At 31.7% G+C, this 20,378-nt stretch overlaps 2 protein-coding genes and 1 long non-coding RNA gene across 3 annotated transcripts; all 3 read left to right on the top strand.

Annotated features, from left to right (window-relative positions):
- Positions 1 to 1,414: 1,414 nt before the first annotated feature.
- On the top strand, positions 1,415 to 4,145 carry LOC11408002 (zinc finger protein BALDIBIS). Its single transcript, XM_003606371.4, has 3 exons — positions 1,415 to 1,956; positions 2,125 to 2,524; positions 3,029 to 4,145. Exons 1-3 carry the CDS (start codon positions 1,815 to 1,817, stop codon positions 3,972 to 3,974), a joined length of 1,488 nt encoding a protein of 495 aa, XP_003606419.2. The 5' UTR covers positions 1,415 to 1,814; the 3' UTR covers positions 3,975 to 4,145.
- A 1,642-nt stretch (positions 4,146 to 5,787) lies between these two features.
- Positions 5,788 to 7,939, top strand: LOC120580037 (uncharacterized). Its single transcript, XR_005645663.1, has 2 exons — positions 5,788 to 6,726; positions 6,978 to 7,939. It is a non-coding gene; the product is annotated as an uncharacterized lncRNA (long non-coding RNA).
- Positions 7,940 to 11,839: 3,900 nt separating this feature from the next.
- On the top strand, positions 11,840 to 13,093 carry LOC11408001 (fasciclin-like arabinogalactan protein 12). Its single transcript, XM_003606369.4, has one exon. It carries the CDS (start codon positions 11,923 to 11,925, stop codon positions 12,799 to 12,801), a length of 879 nt encoding a protein of 292 aa, XP_003606417.1. The 5' UTR covers positions 11,840 to 11,922; the 3' UTR covers positions 12,802 to 13,093.
- Positions 13,094 to 20,378: the final 7,285 nt, after the last annotated feature.

Raw genomic sequence — 20,378 nt, 5'->3', positions numbered from 1 at the left:
TTTTTTGAAGCTATGCATAGTGCATGTTTAGAAATGTGATGCGGTTAGACAATTGTAGGATGGATATTCCCGCCACGAATCAACGACAGATACATGATTGGAATAGTCGAGGCACTATATATAAAAATTTGTAACAATAATAATTATCCTCTATGATTTTTCATATTATGAAAACTTTGAATGATTTTCGCATTTTCAATATCAATAAAAATATTTTATATAAATATTAATTAAACAGTCATTTAACCGATTATCTCCCACTCAATATCGATTTGCATTCTATTCTTGATAATATTCATATTATCAAGAAATGACTTGAGATATATAATTATAGGTGTGAGCCAAAAGAGAAATGATATGTGATAAGTGTGGGTCATGTGGTCAAAATGTCAACTATTGGTATATTGCACTACTAAAAAAAGGTTTTTAAAAATTTTGTGCAAGCACAAACGCACACATAGAACAACATGCATCCTTCCGTGCCACGAATGAAGCTAGACATTGGAGCTATTGATTTTCATGGTGAACATTAGACTTGAATCCTCTTGAAGCAATTGTACGGTGCAACAACTTTGAAAATAATTAGATCTAATGAAATAAATTTTCTCCTTTAAGATTTAAGATACCGACAACAGCTGCATCGTATAAAACTGATGTAGCATGTAGGGGATTTTTGTCTGTGAACATTGCATTAGAACATGATAATTGGTGTGCTATTGTGTTTCCAAGCATTCACATAAGAGATTGTCAGATATAAAATAAATTTATAATGATAAAAAAGAAAAATAATAAATGCAATATTTTATTAAATTTACCAAAAATAGCAAGGTCTATCTAATGACTAGATTTAAATTAGACTCATTCTATGCAAACTTTAGTTGCGAAATTACAATGACTCATTGTAATCTTGTCATACTCACGTCATAACAAACAAGCACTTAAAAAGAATAACAACCCGAATAAAAAGAATAAACACAAAAATCACAAATAGAGGAAAACACAATTAAAAATATGTTTGGTCAATTGTTCATACATCATGTGAGTAATTGCTTTTCCTTTTGTATTATCAATGAAGTAATTAGAGTTTAAAAAAAATACAATATGTATTTCTAACATTATGCCCTAGATTACAACATTACCTATACCACTTAACAATAATTATGAGTTATACTCTATAGTCAATTTAACTTTAATCAATTTTCTTTGTGTGAGAGAACAGTGTTTCACAAAACAACAGTAGTCTATCTTAATTGGGTACTTAATAGTAAGTACTGCTACTTAGCTAGTATATATAGAGAGAGAAAGTGATAACGATAGAGAGAGAAGTGGTCCAGCTGAGTCTATGGCTCTGACCGACTCCAAGAGCAGCCGTGTTAGATAAGTAGAGAAAGAAAGAGATTAACTTAGAAATAAAATTTTATATATATTATTCTCTTCTCACTTCATTCAAACTCTCATTCCAAACTATGACTTTTGCTTTCCTCGCTATTCACATGTAGAAAAACCTAGCTATATTTCATTTTCTTCTCAGATATTTGTTTTCTTTTTCAACTCTCATTTTAAATGAGAAAATCTTTTCTACCAATCCAGTGGAATTTGTTTACAATAAGATCAGATATTCATATTTTCCTGCACCAGCACAAGCATAAGCATCAAGTGTCTAATTAGGTGCTACTTTCACAACGTTTTTTTTGTTTTTTTAATTGTTTTGGAAGTACCTTCCACTTCAAGTTCAAACTTCAAACTACTTTTAGTTTTGGAATTTGCTATAGGTCTAACTAGTTTAGGACACACAATTTTTCTTCCATTCAAAAATGATGTCTAAACAACCCTTTTCAGTTTCACCTTCCAATTCCAACACCATGAGAGCTTCCTCCTCAAATCAAGTTCAACACTCAAACCCTAATCCAAATCCAGTTCCATCTAAGAAAAAAAGAAACCTACCAGGAACACCAGGCAAGTTAATTTTTAATATTCATATTAATCCTTTCTCTTCTATATATAATTATTCACAGTTATTAATAAACAAATAAGTAATTTTTTGTCTATTTTTTTTAATATTTTATAGTATTTCTTACTAATTAATTGTAATTCAAGTAATTAACTACACATGAATGAATCCAGATCCGGAATCAGAAGTGGTTGCTATGTCACCAAAGTCATTGATGGCGACGAACCGTTTCTTATGTGAAATCTGCAACAAGGGTTTCCAAAGAGACCAGAATTTGCAGCTTCATCGGCGAGGACACAACCTACCATGGAAGCTGAAGCAAAGAGCAAACAAAGATCAAATTCGAAAGAAGGTTTATGTGTGTCCTGAGAAGACTTGTGTGCACCATGAACCTTCTAGAGCTTTGGGAGATTTGACAGGAATAAAGAAACATTATAGTAGAAAACATGGTGAGAAGAAGTGGAAGTGTGAAAAGTGTTCCAAGAAATATGCAGTTCAATCTGATTGGAAAGCTCATAGCAAGATTTGTGGAACTAGAGAGTACAAATGTGATTGTGGCACAATTTTCTCCAGGTATATACTATATATTTACTATCTTTCGCCATAGCAGTCACTACTGGCACCGTTGGATTTGAGATAGAAACAATTTACATTTTCTAAACTCGGATCCAGTGACTCCGTAGTGGCTGCAATATTTGGAAGCAATAGAAAATTGAAACACTAAAAGAATATAGAAATCTTGGTGATCAATTAGTTTAAACGTTTAGTCTATATCCAACAATTAGCATTTAAATTTCAAATGTCCTTAATTTCATGATTTTAATGGCGGTTGCAGTTGCGGCCAATGCAACCGAAAAAGAAGTTTTGATATGGTTGGGTAGATCTCAAAATCTTTTATATTGCTGCAATTTAAATGCCTTCTTAAATCATTAAGTTTGATTAATTTAATGGATTGGATGCATGTGCTAGATATAATTGAAGGAATGTTTGTATGGAATAAATAATAAATGAGGAATGTTAATTGATGTTCAACTAATTCATTTATGTATTTATTTATTATGTGTGCTAACAAATCAGGAAGGACAGCTTCATAACACATAGAGCTTTTTGTGATGCATTAACTGAACAAAGTGCAAAGATAACAACGGTTCCGGCAGCTTTAAGCAACTTTCGGAATGATCATTTGACGAATACTCAAACTCCAAGAATTCCTCATATTTTTCCTGGTTTTCAGTTTCACTCGGAATTTGTTAATTCAGCAACATCATCAGAACCACCATTGGGAAATTACACTAACATTTCTCAACTTCATCAAAATTCTGATATAATGCAAACAATGGATGTGTTTGGATCACAACCACAGTGGCTGAATTATAATAATGCTAATCTATCTTTGCCAATGCTACATGGAGTAATGAAACAAGAACAAGAAGAAAACAAAGATTTGTCTGCTAGTGTAATAAGCTCTTTGTACTTGAGTAGAAGTCAGAATCAGAATCAGCAAGAAGCACCAAATCACTTGTCAGTAACAACATCACTGTTGCAGAAAGAATCTCAAATGGGATCTACAAGGACAATAATTACCAATGATAATAACACAGTCTTCAATAATTTGAACCACTTTCACATTGTTCATGAGGTTCAGAAATTTTATAACAAGCAATGTGAAAGTGAAGAGTTGAATGAGTTGGTGAATTTGGAGGGAAGCAATAGTAGCACTAATCTTGGAGGTGGGTATTTATTAAATGATTCAAACAATATGTTTGGGATTGTGAATGGTACAAAGGATTTGGATCATGTGGTATTGTCTGTGGATAAAGAGACAACAAATAGACAAATGTATGATTCAGGTTCAAGGTCAAAAGAAAAAAACCAAATGGGTTTTACAAGAGATTTTCTTGGGGTTGGAGAAGATGACTCAATGAGTAGACCTTTTTTGCAGCAAGAACTTGGTGAGTTTAATGGAATGGGATCATTAGGAAATAATCTTCAGAGCCAGTATGGTAATGGACACTACTGCTAGAGTTCTCTATTTCAATGAAAATGTAGCTCAAAGAGCTACAAAATTACTAGTGAGTGTAATGAAGTTACTATGTACTCTTATTAGCAACAGCATGTGAAATTGTAGTTTGATAGTCGTAATTGTAGTTGCAATGCAGTTGTGGAGCCCTAATCTAATTTTTTAATCTATTAATTGCACCCCCGATTTTTTTTTTTTTTTACAAAAAAACAAAACAATATTCATTCATCAAAAAATGGTGAGCTATTAATTTTTTTAAACTATGACTAAAAATACTAAGAGTAATTAATTAACTTCAATTTTTATTTTTTTTTACCAAAAAGGCTGGTGAGAAGTTAATTTTATTAATTTTTATAAAATAATTTGAAACATCTAACTATCACATATATATATATATATATATATATATATATATATATATATATATATGACAGTGGACGAGTTAAACAACAATGGATTAATTCAAATATTGTAAGAGAATTGAACACTTAAGTAAGTGATTATGAATTCAATCTCATATTTTAGTTTGAAGTGGAGAACTCAATTTATATACTCTATAAATTATTTGCGAATATTAGTCTTTATTAAACGGAAATGAAAATTTAGTAGAAATAATACTAAGTATGATTAATTAACTTCTTTTTTTACCCAAAAAACTCGTGAGATGCTAATTTTATTATTTTTTTATAAAATAATCTGAAACATGTAACGATCATATATATAATAATTAATTGATTGTAAAATCGATATCATATTTCACTTAGGAGGGAAGAGCTCACTTTATATACTTCATAAATTATCCGGCAAATATTAGTCATTATTACAAATATTAGTCATTGAGTTAAACTCACGGAGACCAATATTAATCATTATTTAACAACAATAATAATTTCTTACAAATAATATGGTCGAAAAATAAGATAGAGCGGATTTGAGAGTGAAACATGCTCATGCACAGTGAATATATGGGATCTATTAAGTTTCACGTGTGAAAGAAATGAGAAAGAGATCTCGTGAATGAGATGGGGACCATTGCATGTTAGAAGGGACAAAAACCATGCATAGGTGTGAGATGATTCCAAAACGTACAGGATGACTCTCTCAGTTATGGAAGGTCCCTACCCTACACTTACTATATAGTCTTGATCTCCTTCTTGCATGTCTCGTTTTCTTAGAGGTGTAGAAGCAGTAGAATTAGTTTAGTTAATTGAGTTTCTGTTTTTTTCACTAGGCTTTTTCTATAAACGCTGATAGAACCTTTCAGCATCGTACCATTTCAATACCTACCTGGTGGCTGTGACCTATCATCTTTCTTTTTCTTGCCCTTTCTACTGTGGAGACCGTGATGCTTTCTACCGTGAAATCAAATAAAATATTACTATATAAAGAGCTAAATGCTTTTTGTCGTACTTTCCTATATATTATGCTCTAGATTAAAGGATATATATATATATATATGCACTATTAATAAAACAATTTTACACTTAGGCCCTCTTTTGTACCCAAAATAAAAATAAAAATTACACCATCATATCCTAATAAATTAAAAGAATCTACTAAGTCAAAATATGACTGAGATCTAATTAATGACATTATGCATGCTTTGTGCTAAGCATGAATTATTTTTCTAAAATCTTAATACAAATTAAATACATAGTGTGCTTACAATTAGTACAATAAAACTTAGCATGTGAATAAGTTAAAGTTATTAAGATTTTGTATCTGATTAGGTTATGTCTTAAGAATGATCATGAGAGATTGATATGACTGTTCATTTATGTAGTCGTGTCACTTTCTCTTACCTTTCTCTGACATGTGTCCCAATCATTGCTTTTCGACTTTTAGTAACCCGAGGTTTCAAATACTTTTCCTTTTCATGTCTTCAATTCGAATTTTACTACTTCGCTTAGAGGGGACGAAAATAGTTTTGATTAGGGAGTGTGACGAATCTAGGAAGGTTGTCAGCTCGACACGTTTTAGGAAAAGTGCAAGTTGTGGAATGCGTGTATACAAAATGTGAACCGGTTCGATGGGACTACAAATTGGGTTGTTTTGGAAACGAGTTGTTATTATCATTCAATGTTGGGCGAGCTTTCAAGAGAATGGTGGTGATAGTTCTAGTCGGGTTAGTGATTATGTTTTACTTTCTTGTTCCCCTGGATTAGTTCGGAAGAAAATTGGATATCCCATTTCTTTTGATGAATCAGATGTCGAGACCTTTGTTGATGATGTCTTTACTTGGATTCTATTTACAAAACCAAATAAATAATGTCTTTTTTTATTAGTAAAGTGGATATCTCGTCTACTGGTAGGGAGAAGGATGTTATTTTAGAACCTTGTATACTTATGATAAGGTGTGTCTGAGACGTCCTCAGTGAGTGAAGGTTGAGATTTTTCAAATCTATCGTGTGTTTTGAGGATTTAGGAGTAAAGCTTCATTTCACTACTTTTGAGTTTGATGTCCTTGAGGTGCGTAATATCTCCCCCTCACAAATTAAGCCAAATAGTTGGACGTATATGTGTGGTTTCGAGATATTGTGCAAAGGTTTGGGATCTCAGCCTTCAATGAACGTGTTCTTTACCTTTTACAAAACAAAGGGAGTTGATAAAAGGTTTTGAGTTTCTATCAGCGCCAATTCTAACACGAGTCAATTTCAAATTTATGCGTCAAACTATAAGAGCTAGAAAGAGAAGTACTTTCAAGTCCGAGGCGGGAAAGATTGTCTTGAGGCTTCTTTGATTTATGTAGGCAAGTGTAAGTTTCCTTTATACTAGACTAGTGATCCCACCTCCGTCGCCGAGTATGAATTTGGAAAACTGAACGAGTAGAAGCAAGATGTGGTCTTTTTATTGGAGAGGATGTTGCCCTGTAATATCAGGGAGTTGCTAAATAAGGAAGGGGAAAACATTTAGATTGATGCTTATTTACATGCGTTTCTTCTTTATCTTTGTTCCTTTTGCTCATAATAGTTTATTTATTTGTTGTTTTGCTTTTCTTTTGAATAGTCGATGGCGCCTATGTCTATTGTGGAGGGCTTTCCTCAAGAATTCAAAGGATAAAAAGGCTAGGAAAGTTGACGATCCTATACCCAAAGTGATCCTATTGAAGAAATTCATCGGAGTAATAAAAGGAAAAATTATGTTGGTAGTTTGGTGTTTGTTGTGGAAATTGAGGCTGAGACTCGGCTCACTAAGGCATCTCCCGTAAAGAATAAAGGAAAGAGTGATAGAGGTGAGGCAAACAAAGCGAGTCCTTGATCTTAAAATTGGGGGTTCATTTTGGGATAGGAATTTTTATCGGACTGGCTTCGTGAAAGATCATTTCAACCTTCCTGAGGATTTTGAGGCAGCGAGGAAGTCTAATCATTTCAGCTTGTTTCGAGATGCCATTGTTTCTTGTCTGCGTTCTATAGTGTTGCTTGAAGTGATGGAGGAAGATTTTTAGGCTGTAAAATCGCGGGAGGATAAGCTAAAGTAAGTCAAAGGTTAAATCCTTAGAGGATTAGTTGAAGGATTCTGGCAATTCCTTAAAGACAGCGAGGTATGAGAAGAAGAAAGTTTAGGAGAATAAGCGGGATGCTGAAGCTAAGCTGTTAGAGCTTAATAACAATTATGATTAAATGGCGAGGCTTGGAAGGGCCCCCAAAGTATTACTGAGTTACAGGAGGAGGTACAAAATGCTAAGATGAATGTTGCTGAGAATATAGAAAAGGGGTTTGATCGAGCCAACGATCAAGTCTTGTTGTGATACCCATCTTTTGATCTAAGTAGTCTCTCATCGTTCAAGATTGTTTAGGGAGGGGAGCTGGTCGATGAGCCATGATTGTGCTTTTGTAATGGTCGAGTTGCTAGTTCAAGCTTTTTGTAATGGCCTTTTAAGGCGTCTTTTGTTTCCTGTTTCATGTTGTAAGAGTAGGGTGCCCTTGCTAACTATTAACATATATTTGGGTGATTTTCTTCTTGGGCTATTTTTAGTTTTGTTTTCGTTTTTGTTTTACTTGCTGGTTATTTTTTTTTCCTTCTAAATTTGTGAATGTCTTTGGGTATTTGGGCATTTTTTTTCTTTCTGGTTTGTTCTTTTTCTGATTGTAAGAAATCCTGAAATTAGTAAATAGGGTGCCTCGTTAAAACCCATTACCTTTGGAGAGGAAAATATTTCTAAGTTACCACTTTTATTAATGTCAAGAATGAAAATTAAAATATATACATCAGTTTTGGAGGGCTTTATTTCAATGTTTGTGTTCGCCTTTATTCCAAAGATAACAAAAAAAAACATGAAAATTTTCAATTGTAATAGTGACGAAGGTTGATTGAATTCCAAGTTCTGGGAACAAGATATCCATTCATTCCTTCAAACTTGTAGGCGCCGTGAGGCAACTTTCCTTTTAATTTTTAAGGTCCTTCCAAGTTAGAAAAAAAAACTTCTTAGTTCTTGTGGGTTCCACCACTTTCCAGAGGACTAAGTCTCCTTCTTTGGAGTTGTATCGCCTTGTTGCACGTTGCTTCGATGGGAATTCCAGCATGTCGAGGTTGCATCTTAAACTTGTTTCATTGTCCTTCATTAAAACGACAGTAAGTTCTGATAAACATATAATGTTTTTTTTTTTTAATTCTCTTGGATCTGATCTACAAAAAATAAGGGTTAGTAGATGATGTATATCTCACCTTCCTCTGAAAAATTCTCTTTGCGCTAGGTGGGCGTGTTGATTTCGATTAAGATCATGACATCAACATCGTATACCATGGCGAACGGAGTTTCCTTAGTGATTGAGTGGGGTATCGTATGATACGACCATATATAATACATATGCTTTCATGTCGTCATATATGTTAACCATTGCTAATAAGAGTAGTTATTGTAAAAAATTATGTATTATTTGTGTTACCTCGTACAACTGTTCGGACTAGAGTCCCTTCTTTATCTCCAGCTTCTTCTTAATACCATTTAGTATAACTTTGTTGGCTGATTTTTCTTGTCCATTTAACTCCGGATGCTAATTGATACGAACTTAGTCTAGATTCCCAGGTTTTTACATAAGTCTTTTACTGTTGAGCTGGCGAACTAAGTTCTGTTTTATTACATTATACATGTTCTAACCTTATTTTACTAAAGTAATTAAATACATCAATACTTGTACTTGGAAATCCATCATGTTAAGTCTTTTAAACTAATATCTCAGACATGAGTAATCCGAGAGATCTTGATCTTCATGTAAGATTAGTCATCGGACCACAATCAGTTTCCTTACCCTTGAATGGGACCTTCATCATCGAGCAACCCTAAATACCCACGAAAACTTTATTGTAGTTCTTTGTTGTTGTTCTTTAATGTCTAGAATAATATACCATCCACCTCATACCCAATAATACGAGAGATCTCGATCTCAATGTAAGATTAGCCCTCAAACTACAAGCGGATCGAATTTTGGTTTAGTTTTTTAATTATATAATGGCCATTTAGATGTTTTTGATTCCAATTTTCAATATAATTTCAAAATGAACTTTTCATATGCCAATTAGCTATAAAAAAAAAATAAAAAAAATTAGATGAGGGAACACCTATGATTGATCTAGTTTGTTCTTCTAAAAACATTTCCTGCGGTTTTTCCTACAGATTTTCCTATGTCATTTGCTGCGAAAATACCTGCGGATATGATTCAGTTAATGTGTTCACGGGAAGTAATCTCCTCAAATTCTGACCAAAAACTTTCCTGCGAATTCTACTGCGAGTATATGCAGTACATTTTCCTGCGGATCTTAAAATTCTAAGGAAATGATTACCCACGAAGTTATTAGTTGGAATCTCAATTCTTGGCAAAATCCGCATGCAAATCGAGAGTTTCTATTATTGACGAGTCCCCTCTATTATTGTAGAACCCTAACTACCTCATTGTCATATTTTATACTGCATTTTTTTAAATGATGGGAAACATTTCTAAATTTCCTAGAACACTACCAAAAATTTTATATTTAAAAAGGGTATTGTTTCGTCGCCAACCTTTTTTATTTATGTCCCTGTTATACGTAAAATTTGAAATTTGTCGAAGAGAATTGTTGTCAACATAAAGTCAATGTTTCTATAATCGTTTGGCAAATAGACAAATTATGAGTTTGTGGAAAGACATAAGGATTCAACGAGTAATACAAGTCTGACAAAGAGAAGCCAACAAAAGTGAGAGTTTCGTCGAACCATTCCATATCTTCCCTATAAGCACCAATAGTGGGAAACATGATGGTATATTAAAGAGATAGTTCAACGGGATATCATGTTAAGGGAACTTCTACGGTACACCTCATTTTGTGAGGTGTACCGGTACTCCTGCTTCAAAAATTTATAATTTAACGATCATTTTATGAAATAAAGAGTTATTTATCAATATTTATAGATAGAATTTAAAAGAAGTTCAACTAATCATGGAGGAGCAAGTGTCTCCCAAACGTGGGTGGTGAAGTTCTTATTAGTGTCACAACCTATTCTGATTTATTTTATGAGAATCAAAACAAAGCCATATGTTGACTTTCATGGAATAAATTGTCTATGCATATAAATGATGGAAGTATGAATTTTAACAGCATGAATATTTGGAGTATGAGTATCTTTTCGGCTATCTCAAATTGTACAACTGAGGCTTTTTTTTAGGTGCTGCAACATATTACAAGGGATGATGCCTCATTGTTTGCCTGCATCTTATGGAGTATTTGAAAGCAAAGAAACAACAAATTATGGAATAACACTACAGAAACACAAAACTCCGCGTTTACACGTGCTCAATCTATGTTACATGACGGGAAGTCAGCCCGTGTGATTTCTCATATAGCAGGTACAGAACAGCCTGTTGTTAGCATTATAAATCGGAACAAAACAATTCTAAAAAAATATCCACCTAACACCAAAAGCATGAGGACTCAATTCTAATAGGTCTAAAACCAGACAACAGAAAAGAAAAGTGGAAACCTTGGGAGTAGTGGGGTAGTATTTAGTAGCACTACTGGGCTATAATTTTTTTTTTTAGGCCCAGCTCCATTGAGCGGTTTGCACACCCCAAGGTCCGGCCCTGCCGGCAGCTGGTCCTTTGTGTGAAGTGCATATTGGTGAAGTTCTTGGCTTACTCTCTCTCTTAATTGGGTACATGAATTGAGTTTGGTACAAGTGGATCTTTAGCTTGATTCTAAGATGTTTGATAGTTTTCAGTCATCTATGCATGACGTTTCGAAATTTTGGGATATCATGAATCATTGTAAATCTATTTTCTAGCATTATTATAGAAGCTCTGGTGGTTAGTGGTAGGAGTGCGAACCTACAAACATATTTTGAATAATGAAATGTTATAAACAAAAAAAACTATGGTGCAACTAACATTTCTTACGGATAAATTGGGAAAATATTCTACATATTTATCAGAAAAAATTCAATACTTTTCTTTAATTACCAGCCCGTAAGAAAACTTAATATCTTATGGGCAAAAAATAGGCAGAACAGACAATGAAGACATCCACAATTATAACTACCTGCATCCAAATCCACTGGAAAATGAGTTTTCATGAGCTAAAAATTTAAAAGAAATGGATTTTACATTAATCCTATATATGTGAATGTTACACATTACCTAGTACACATCCAACTAATTTGGTTACATACAACTAAGCTCTCACTTTATCATTGATGCCCCACCATAATATCATTGTCAGATATGTCACCATGAGAACTTCACAACATTCAGGAATCAAACTCCTGTATCTATCTTCAATGATGTAACACCTTATTTTATAAGGTTACAAATCACAATTATAGGTTTATAACAAAACCTTTCACCAACATGTCATTCTATCAAAGCCTTTATAAAATCTTAATCCTTAGTATCATCAATGCATCAAGTGCTCATTGCAACTTCAACTCCTACCACCTTCACAACTTCAATATCACCTAAAACTTTCTTTAAAGAAAACCAAAATGATTAAAATTCAATCTCTATTGTCCTTCTCACTTGCAATAATAGTTTCCCTCTTGTTTTCCACCACCACTACTTTATCTCAACTATCACCTGCTACTGCTCCTATACAACCTACACTACCAGCTCCAACCACACCTGCTGCAGCTCCTAAACCATTGGTACCTTCATTACCAGAGTCACCTAGTGATTCCACCCCTGACACTGCAGGCACTGTTGACATCGTCGGAATCCTGAGAAAGGCGAAGGCATTCAATGTCTTCATTCGACTCATGAAAACAACTCAATTGATCAACCAACTCAATTCACAACTATTGGCTACAAAAACAGGTGGATTAACTATTCTTGCACCAGATGACAGCGCCTTTTCAGGACTCAAAGCAGGATTCCTCAACTCTCTTTCTGATGGACAGAAACTCGAGCTGTTACAATTCCATGTTATTTCAGACTATGTATCTAGCTCTAACTTCGACACATTGACAAACCCTGTGAGAACACTTGCTGGAGATAAACCCGGAAAGGTAGAACTGAATGTGGTAAGTTACGGTGGAAGTGTGAACATATCAACAGGGGAAGTGAACACGACAATCAATGGCATTGTATATACCGATAAGCGTCTTGCTATTTATAAAGTTGGTAAAGTGCTTCTTCCTATGGATTTCTTTTCCGTTGCTAAGGCACCGGGGAAGGCACCATCTTTGGCACCAGAACCTTCAACCGATTCCGCAAAGGCGCCTAAACCCGATAAAGATACATCCTCAGATTCGTCGCAGGTAATTAATCCAACTGAAGACAAGTCTAGCTCCGTGAAGATTGTGTATGGAAAGTTCGTGTCACTTGGACTTGTATTAGCTTTTGTGATGATCATGATGCAAACATGATATTGAAACAAGTGGATATGCTGATGAGCTTCATTTTCAGAAACATGCACCTTCTGTTACATTTTATTGGTTTTTCTTGTTTTTGGAGGTTTGCGTGATTATTTATCTTACAGTATTTATATTTAATTTTCTTCTACACGAGCACTGTTTTGTACAAGTTATTAAAATATGAGAGGTGCTATATGTCACGAAGACTTTCCTCGCCAATGCTCTTGTTCGACTACTACCAACATCCGTGTCTTGTAACACTTGTTTGATGTTCATCATCCTTGTGATTCTTTTTTTTTTTAAACTCTTCTTGTTTATCTCCAATCTCCATTAAAGAAATTCAACTACCATTGAAGGTAAATTGCAAATTTGTTGCAAGAGGATTAAGAATTTGTAAGAAGAATTGAGGAGTTCTGCGACTGTTGTTGGGGTTTTTTAGTAGGGAGCTTAAGAAATTGGGTACTATGTCCTTTTTAAATTATGATATGTTCATGTTTCTAAGGGTCAAGAGTAAGAAGATGAATTTTTCAGGGTTTGAAGGTGGAGATGGAGATGAAGAAAATGAAGTTAACAAATTTTCTGGGTTGCAATCACCGGTGTATATGATTCATTTATCCAATTTGATTTTTTTGTCTCTTGTAAATTTCTTCAAATCTCGTATTTATGAATAATTTCTTTTTGATTTCTGATCTGTCCGATGACCATCGATTATATGGAACGGTTGTTCACGGTGCTCAGATGTGGCGGAGGTTGAGTCTTCACGGTAGAGGGAAAAGATGCACACGTTAGCACTCCAACACTCATGTAAGTGTCCAAGAGATATGGTTATATGCGGAAATGTAGTAGAAGTGAAGTGTACCTTAAGGGTGACATGTTAACGACATTCATGAAATGTGATGTCATCTTAAAAGTCTAATGGTGATGATGTGGACGGGGAGACCGAGCTAGTGCATGATCTTGTGCGGTGGAAAATCCCATAAATTCCTAAAGTCAAAAAAATTATCTTTATATGAAATAAAAGAAAATCGGAAGAAAGTCGAAAAAATAGACTAACATACATCGTATCAATAAAATAAAGAGTAGAGCTCAAATATTTGACTAATTTAAGAGTAACTCAACTCCCTATCATTTCATAGAAACCAATTAATAATAAAGAGATGAAGAAAAAAAGTGAGGGGAAAAATGTAATTCAAAATTGAAGATGAATTATACAATTGTTGTTTGAAAGTGGTGATGAACAAAACCCAAAATTTGGTGCGCAAAATTACATTTACGCACAATATTTTTCAATGTAAGACAAATAGTCACATCAATAGAAACTAAAAATATTGAGATCAACCATCCACAATAGAGCACCCTAAATTGGATGAATTGAATTGAAATTTATGATTCATATAAACACATAAAGAATATGTGAAGTTTTTTAGATGTCCCATGTCATCGCAATTTTAACTCATAGTTTACAAAGAGAAGATATATAGATTGAAACTCATTTAGAACATACGTTTAAGATATCTTTTAAATTTCACAAATACTCTCTTATAAAAATTAATTTGTTTTAATTCAAAAATCATATTTTAAAATTTGAGCATATTACATACAATTTCCACATTGATATGTTAGAAACTGTAATATAAATTTTTGTTAACAAAAAAAGCATCCTATGATACTCTTAATTTTTAATAAATTTTTTTAATAAGATTTGTAAGAGCACCTTCACGAAGATCTCTATAAATGATTATTTTGTGGATTCTATTTTAACACATCATCTTAAAACAATTCGTTTATTTTTAGTTTTGGTGGTGAACTCTAAAGAACTTATATTAATCCCACAACTTACATAAAAAATTAACATTCTATTCATATTTAATATTGTTACAACTTAAAATAATAATTTCATTATTTTAAATTAGTATTAATATTAAAAATAAAACAAAATAGAACTTAACTTATAATGAGTAAACAATGAAGAATGAAGACAAAACTGATGAAATTAAGAGGGTAAAAATGAGTATGAAATTAAAAGTAAAAATATGAAATTGTGAATGCAAACTTTTATAAATGATCAAAAATTATAGATAAAGAAATTTTCAACTATAAAAAAATGGTAAAATAAATTAACATGTTGATTCACGACGGTAGTTTCGTCAAAATAATAACACCGGTAACATGTCATATCCAAAAATAAAGGTAACAAAAATAAAATAAAGATGTATTTTATTTGAATAACTAATGGAACAACCAAAGATAAACAAATAAAAGGAATAAATAGGCTATTATCCCCCGAAATTATGAGTTTCGTCAATTACTCTCTAATATTAACAAAACTTCAATTACCCTTCTGAATTGCACAACGTTAATCAATTTACCCCCTCTATCAAATTCTACTGTTAATCAATATGACGTTTTGCAAATCTTCCTTTGAAGTTTTGCACTTATGTGCAAAATGCCCTAAAACTTAAAAATTTATATTTTTTCTTATACTTGACTCAAAAGATATTAAAAGCAAACATTTAAAGTTAATTTTAATATTTAAGACGCATTCTTTGAATTATCATGATAAAAACTGGTACCAAACATAGAAATATAACATAAATAACTTACTTTTATTGATGATACAATAAGAATATATGATACAATGAGTTTCCTAAAAAATTGAGAGTCTTGAATCTTTCCCTCCAAGAATTCGAGAGTTTGGTCTCTCCCAAACCAATATCCAGTCCCAAATAAAATGTCTACTCACTTTTCATTTGATTTCCCTATTTATTCAACAACTTCTTAATAGTAATTGTTGTCTAATAACATAATAATTGCATCATAAGAACACTACAAAGTAGAGTCATAATATAGTTGGCTAATCCCGTTTTGTATCCATGTATGCAATCCAACTTAATGAGAGAAAGTAAAAACACAATGTGAGTATGAGAGAAAAAGTTGTAACAAAATGATTGTTCAAATATCATTTTTCAATAATAAAATTATTCTTCCCTAAAAAAAAGATGGATATATAGACTTTAAGAGTAACGAGTTAGGGAGGTTTTGGCTCTCATGTCCCCCTCCTTTCTTGTAGCATTTTTCTCATCTTTTTATTAATATATTTTGGTTATCTAGCACTTTGCTAGATACCGTTCGGTTTTAAAAAAAACAAAAAAGTTACTTCAAATTACTATTCTCCATTTTGTTTTAAGTTAATAGTACTAATGAATTATTGACAAAATTACACATTTCGTTTCTTAATTTAATTTTAGATAATACTTTCGTTCTTTTATCTTTTTTTGTCTCAATTTAGTCATTTATATTATAAAATGTCAACATAGTTTTTCTTTTTTATCGAAAAAAATCAAACTAAAAAAAAATTTCAAACTCATAAACAACCTCAAATCTTCGTCATACAAACCAAGAAACTCAAATTTCATTAAACAAATCTCATACAAAATTACAAGATATTATCATTTTAAAATATGAAGACTAAATCGAAACAAAAAAGAGATAAAACGAAAATGTTACCTAAAATTAAGTTAAAGTTTATGGTGATGTATTCCCAAAAGAGGAGTGATATTAGTACAACCATTTGGTACAACTTGTTTGACAACTTTCTTTTTCTCTCTTCTTATTGGTTAAAAACAATAGAGAGAGAGAGAAAAGATGAGGGAGAATAAAATGATAATGTGAATATGAAAGAGATAGTTGTCAAAAAGTTGTCACTAAATAATTGTACAAATATCATTTCTCATTCCCCAAATCATTCCCTCGGTTGGTGTCACCTAGAAAAAACAATTACGGTGTTTTTTAGGAGAATTACGGTGTTATTGTGGCTCTAAATCAAACGGAACCTGTAAATTATAAAAATAATAAAATTGTATTCCAACATATACGGTTTGGTGCTTTTGTCAATCAAAAAATTGTTCCCATTTTCTTAAGTAAATAGAAACATTATTTTAATCAAAGTAACTCTTTTTTTTAAGGATCTCAAAGTAACTCTTGAATTTGTGGTCACCTAGCGGGCATTACACTATGGCGGACCCAAATGGCTAAACATACAAATTTGCCCAAATTCTAATAATATAAATATTTGTTTTTATCGTTCATCCTGTTTGTTATCTTTTTAGATTTTATTTATTAGAAAAGGTTAAAAGATAAATAAAAACCTATAATAAACTTTCATGATTATCAAAAGTTTTTTTTTAGAAGATTGTCAAAGATTTTTATTTGAGATGCATGTTTGCTGAGGTTAAATTGAATGGAAGAGAAATGTTGAACAACATAGTAATTTGACTTATATACCTAATATCTTAATATTTAGGGCAAAAATATGATGTCAAACTCAGCTGTATGAGTTCTCTTATAGTGATGAACAAGTACAATGTAGGATCATGCAAAAGTCACAACATTGTGATAACAAGTTTTTTTTTAGTTTTTGATGTCATTCTCCATGTGAATATTTTAATTCAACCTCTATTATTTCAAATTCAATCAATTTTGATATTTTGTGGTAAGTAACAATGAAAAATTGCATATATATTATGTTGAATTAACAAGATACATGCGTATTAGAAATTTAAAATTAAGCTTAATTGGTCTTTTGATTCCCTAATTAATTTTCAGTTTTCATTTAAATAGTGGTCCAGCATAGACTCTATTAATTTTTTTAAATTATACCGTTTGATCTATTTTTAAAAAAAAGGATCGTTGGATCATGAATGTCCATTTTATCTTCCGGTAAATGAACAACATATAATTAACTTTTTCTTTCTTCATCTTATTCCCTCAACTTCTTCGTCATCTTCATCATCACATTCATAAACACCATCACCATCATCTTCATTAACATACCCAGAAACATCAACCACCACCAACAACTTCATTTTCCCCTCTTTTTCCCCTCATTCTTCTATATAACCAAAGAGAAAAACGTAGAAAGGAAAACCCATAACACTTTCATCTTCATCGTATTACCACCGTCCTCCTTAATCAAATTTTGCCATATATTGTTAATCATTGTCCACCCTACCTCTACAAATAACTATGAACTCATTCCTTCCAAATCCACCACAACCAATCTTTAATATCTTCAATATCAGATCCAAACTCAACCCATTTCAAACCAAAATCAACAAAATTTTAGAAGAAAATCCACATAACAAAAATCACCAAATTGCTCAATTTAATTCTAGAACAACATAAAATAACAAAAAGATCAAAACTTTAAAAAGAAAAATAGAAAAAACACACAGCAGGGAAACATGGATCGAGCTTCTTCTTCATGGTAATAGAAATTGGGAGAAAAAGTTGAGAGAGATCAGAAGTAGAAGAAGGAGAGTAATTGAAGGTGAAATCGAAAGTTTGGAAGAGAAAAATTGCTTCTAAGGCAAACGCAATGAAATCAAAGGAACCGATTTTCAGATCCAAAGGTATATAACACACTTCATCATTTCTGAGATTCGTTCAAAGCAATGTGTGAGAAAGGTTTCTGAGAGTAACATGTTGGTTACAAATGATAATGGGTGAAAAAAATAAACAAGTATGTTGTTGTTGTTCAAGTTTGTATAATTGATGTATGATTATTCTTGAAAGAAAGGGTCAAATGATGTGGGGGTTGGAGAGAAGCGAAGAAGAAGTGTTGGATTATCTGGGTTTTTTTTCTGGGTATAATTGATGAAGTTGTACGAGGATTATGAAGAAGAAGAAGGAATATGAATAAAGGGAAAATTAATTAGATGTTTTTTGTTCACCATAAGATAAAGTGGATCTTCATGATCTAACAATCCTCTTTTTTAAAATTAGATCGGGCGGTATAAATTAAAAATATTAATAGAGTCTATGGTGAACCACTTTTAAGGTTCGTCCACCATAGACATTTGAAGTTAAAGTTAACAACCATTGATTTATTTGAATAACGGAAACAAACATAAGGGACCAAAACGTTGACTTTACGAGACATATGACCAAAATAAAAACTGAAAATTAATTAGGGGACTAATGGACCAATTAAGCCTTAAAATTATGTGGTATATTTTTAATTAAATCTAATTATTTGATAAAATAATTACCCAAAAATCTTTAACTCTCTCATTAAACCCATCAAATTAGCGGACAAACTCACTATTCTGTATGCGCTTAAGAACAAAACACGGAATCTTTATTATTATTATTATTATTATTATTGTTGTTGTTGTTGTCAATGTTGTCTTATATTGAACTAAAAGGCCTCTATTTCAATTCCATAAGCTTTTTCTTTGCTGCCATATTCTACTAAAATTCAACTCTTGTTGCTTTCTAATTGTTAATATTTTGGTTTAAATGCACTTTTGATCCCCTTATTTTAACTTAATTGAAATTTTAATCCTCCTATTTTTAAGACCCTATTTTTATCACAGGGGTGATTTAGGGTCAATAAATCAATTGAGTGATGTAAAGAGATAAACTTGACTTATCGATTAGACATATTAATATTAATTTAAAAATTTATTAATGAGTTCTTACAACTTCCAAAAGCTAATTTAATTGAAGCTAAAAAAAAAATATCATATAATTATTGTGTTGAACTATAGTTTGTTTCTTTAAATTCCGCTTACAATTTTTTTTTTAAATGCTTTTGTTTTAATTGAAAAATCATATGGGTATTACTTACAATTTTCACATTGACAAGTTATAACTGCAAACTAAAATTTACTCAACAAAAACAAATACTCAATGATACTTTTATTTAGGGTTAAATATGTTTCTGGTCCCTATAAAATTGGAAACTTCTAAGTTTAGTCCTTACTTAATTTTAATAGATTTTTTAGTCCCTACAAAAAAAAAATTACTTCAAATTTTAGTCCCTTTTAAAACAAAGTTTGTTTAATTATCCTTAAACTCTTAAATTTTTGAACGATTTTTTTGAGATATGTTTAGAACACTATGAAAGGTTCATTTTCTAAAATTTAGATTTTTTTAACATGAAACGAATTAAATATGAATTTTTTAAAACGGCAAAAGTTAAAGATTAAATTAACAAAATTGGGACGTAAAAGTCAAATTTTGCGACAATTTTTTGCAGAGGAACTTTTAGTAATGTTCTTAACACGTCTGCAGAAAACTATTCAAAAACTCAAGAGTTTAAACATAAATTAAACAAATTTGAATTGAGGAGGGACTAATATTAAGTGTAGAAATTTTTTTAGGGACTAAAAGAACTATTAAAATTAAGTAAGGACTAAACTTATAAGGTATCAATTTTATAGGGACCAAAAATATATTTAACCCTTTTATTTATAATAAATTGTTTGTTACATCTTCAATGTGTTATATATAAAACTAGTTGTTTTCATCATTCATCATATTGGTTCTTCTTTAGGATTTTATCTTTTTGGATAGACTAAAACATAAATAAAAACTATAATGAACTTTTATGACTGTCAAAGATTTTTATTAGCGGTGTTTGTTAAGGTTAAGTAATCAATGGAGTGATATAAAGAGATAAACTTGACTTATTGATTAGACATATTAGCATTAATTTAAAATTTTATTAATGACTTCTTGCAACTTCCAAGAGCTAATTTAATTGAAGCTAATAAAACAAGAATTTTTTTTGTTATATATAAAGG

This window comes from Medicago truncatula, chromosome 4, assembly GCF_003473485.1.
Source record: "Medicago truncatula cultivar Jemalong A17 chromosome 4, MtrunA17r5.0-ANR, whole genome shotgun sequence".
Lineage (NCBI taxonomy): Eukaryota > Viridiplantae > Streptophyta > Magnoliopsida > Fabales > Fabaceae > Medicago > Medicago truncatula.
The sequence above is the reverse complement of the archived record's forward strand: the minus strand, read 5'-3'. Positions and strand labels throughout refer to the sequence as shown.

What these genes read in the sequence shown, in the direction of transcription:
- LOC11408002 (XM_003606371.4), top strand. Translation starts at nt 1,815, where the DNA reads ATGATGTCTAAACAACCCTTTTCAGTTTCACCTTCCAATTCCAACACC. An exon ending in AAACCTACCAGGAACACCAG is followed by an intron (nt 1,957 to 2,124) that starts GCAAGTTAATTT and finishes GAATGAATCCAG; the next exon opens with ATCCGGAATCAGAAGTGGTT. An exon ending in TGTGGCACAATTTTCTCCAG is followed by an intron (nt 2,525 to 3,028) that starts GTATATACTATA and finishes CTAACAAATCAG; the next exon opens with GAAGGACAGCTTCATAACAC.
- LOC11408001 (XM_003606369.4), top strand. Translation starts at nt 11,923, where the DNA reads ATGATTAAAATTCAATCTCTATTGTCCTTCTCACTTGCAATAATAGTT.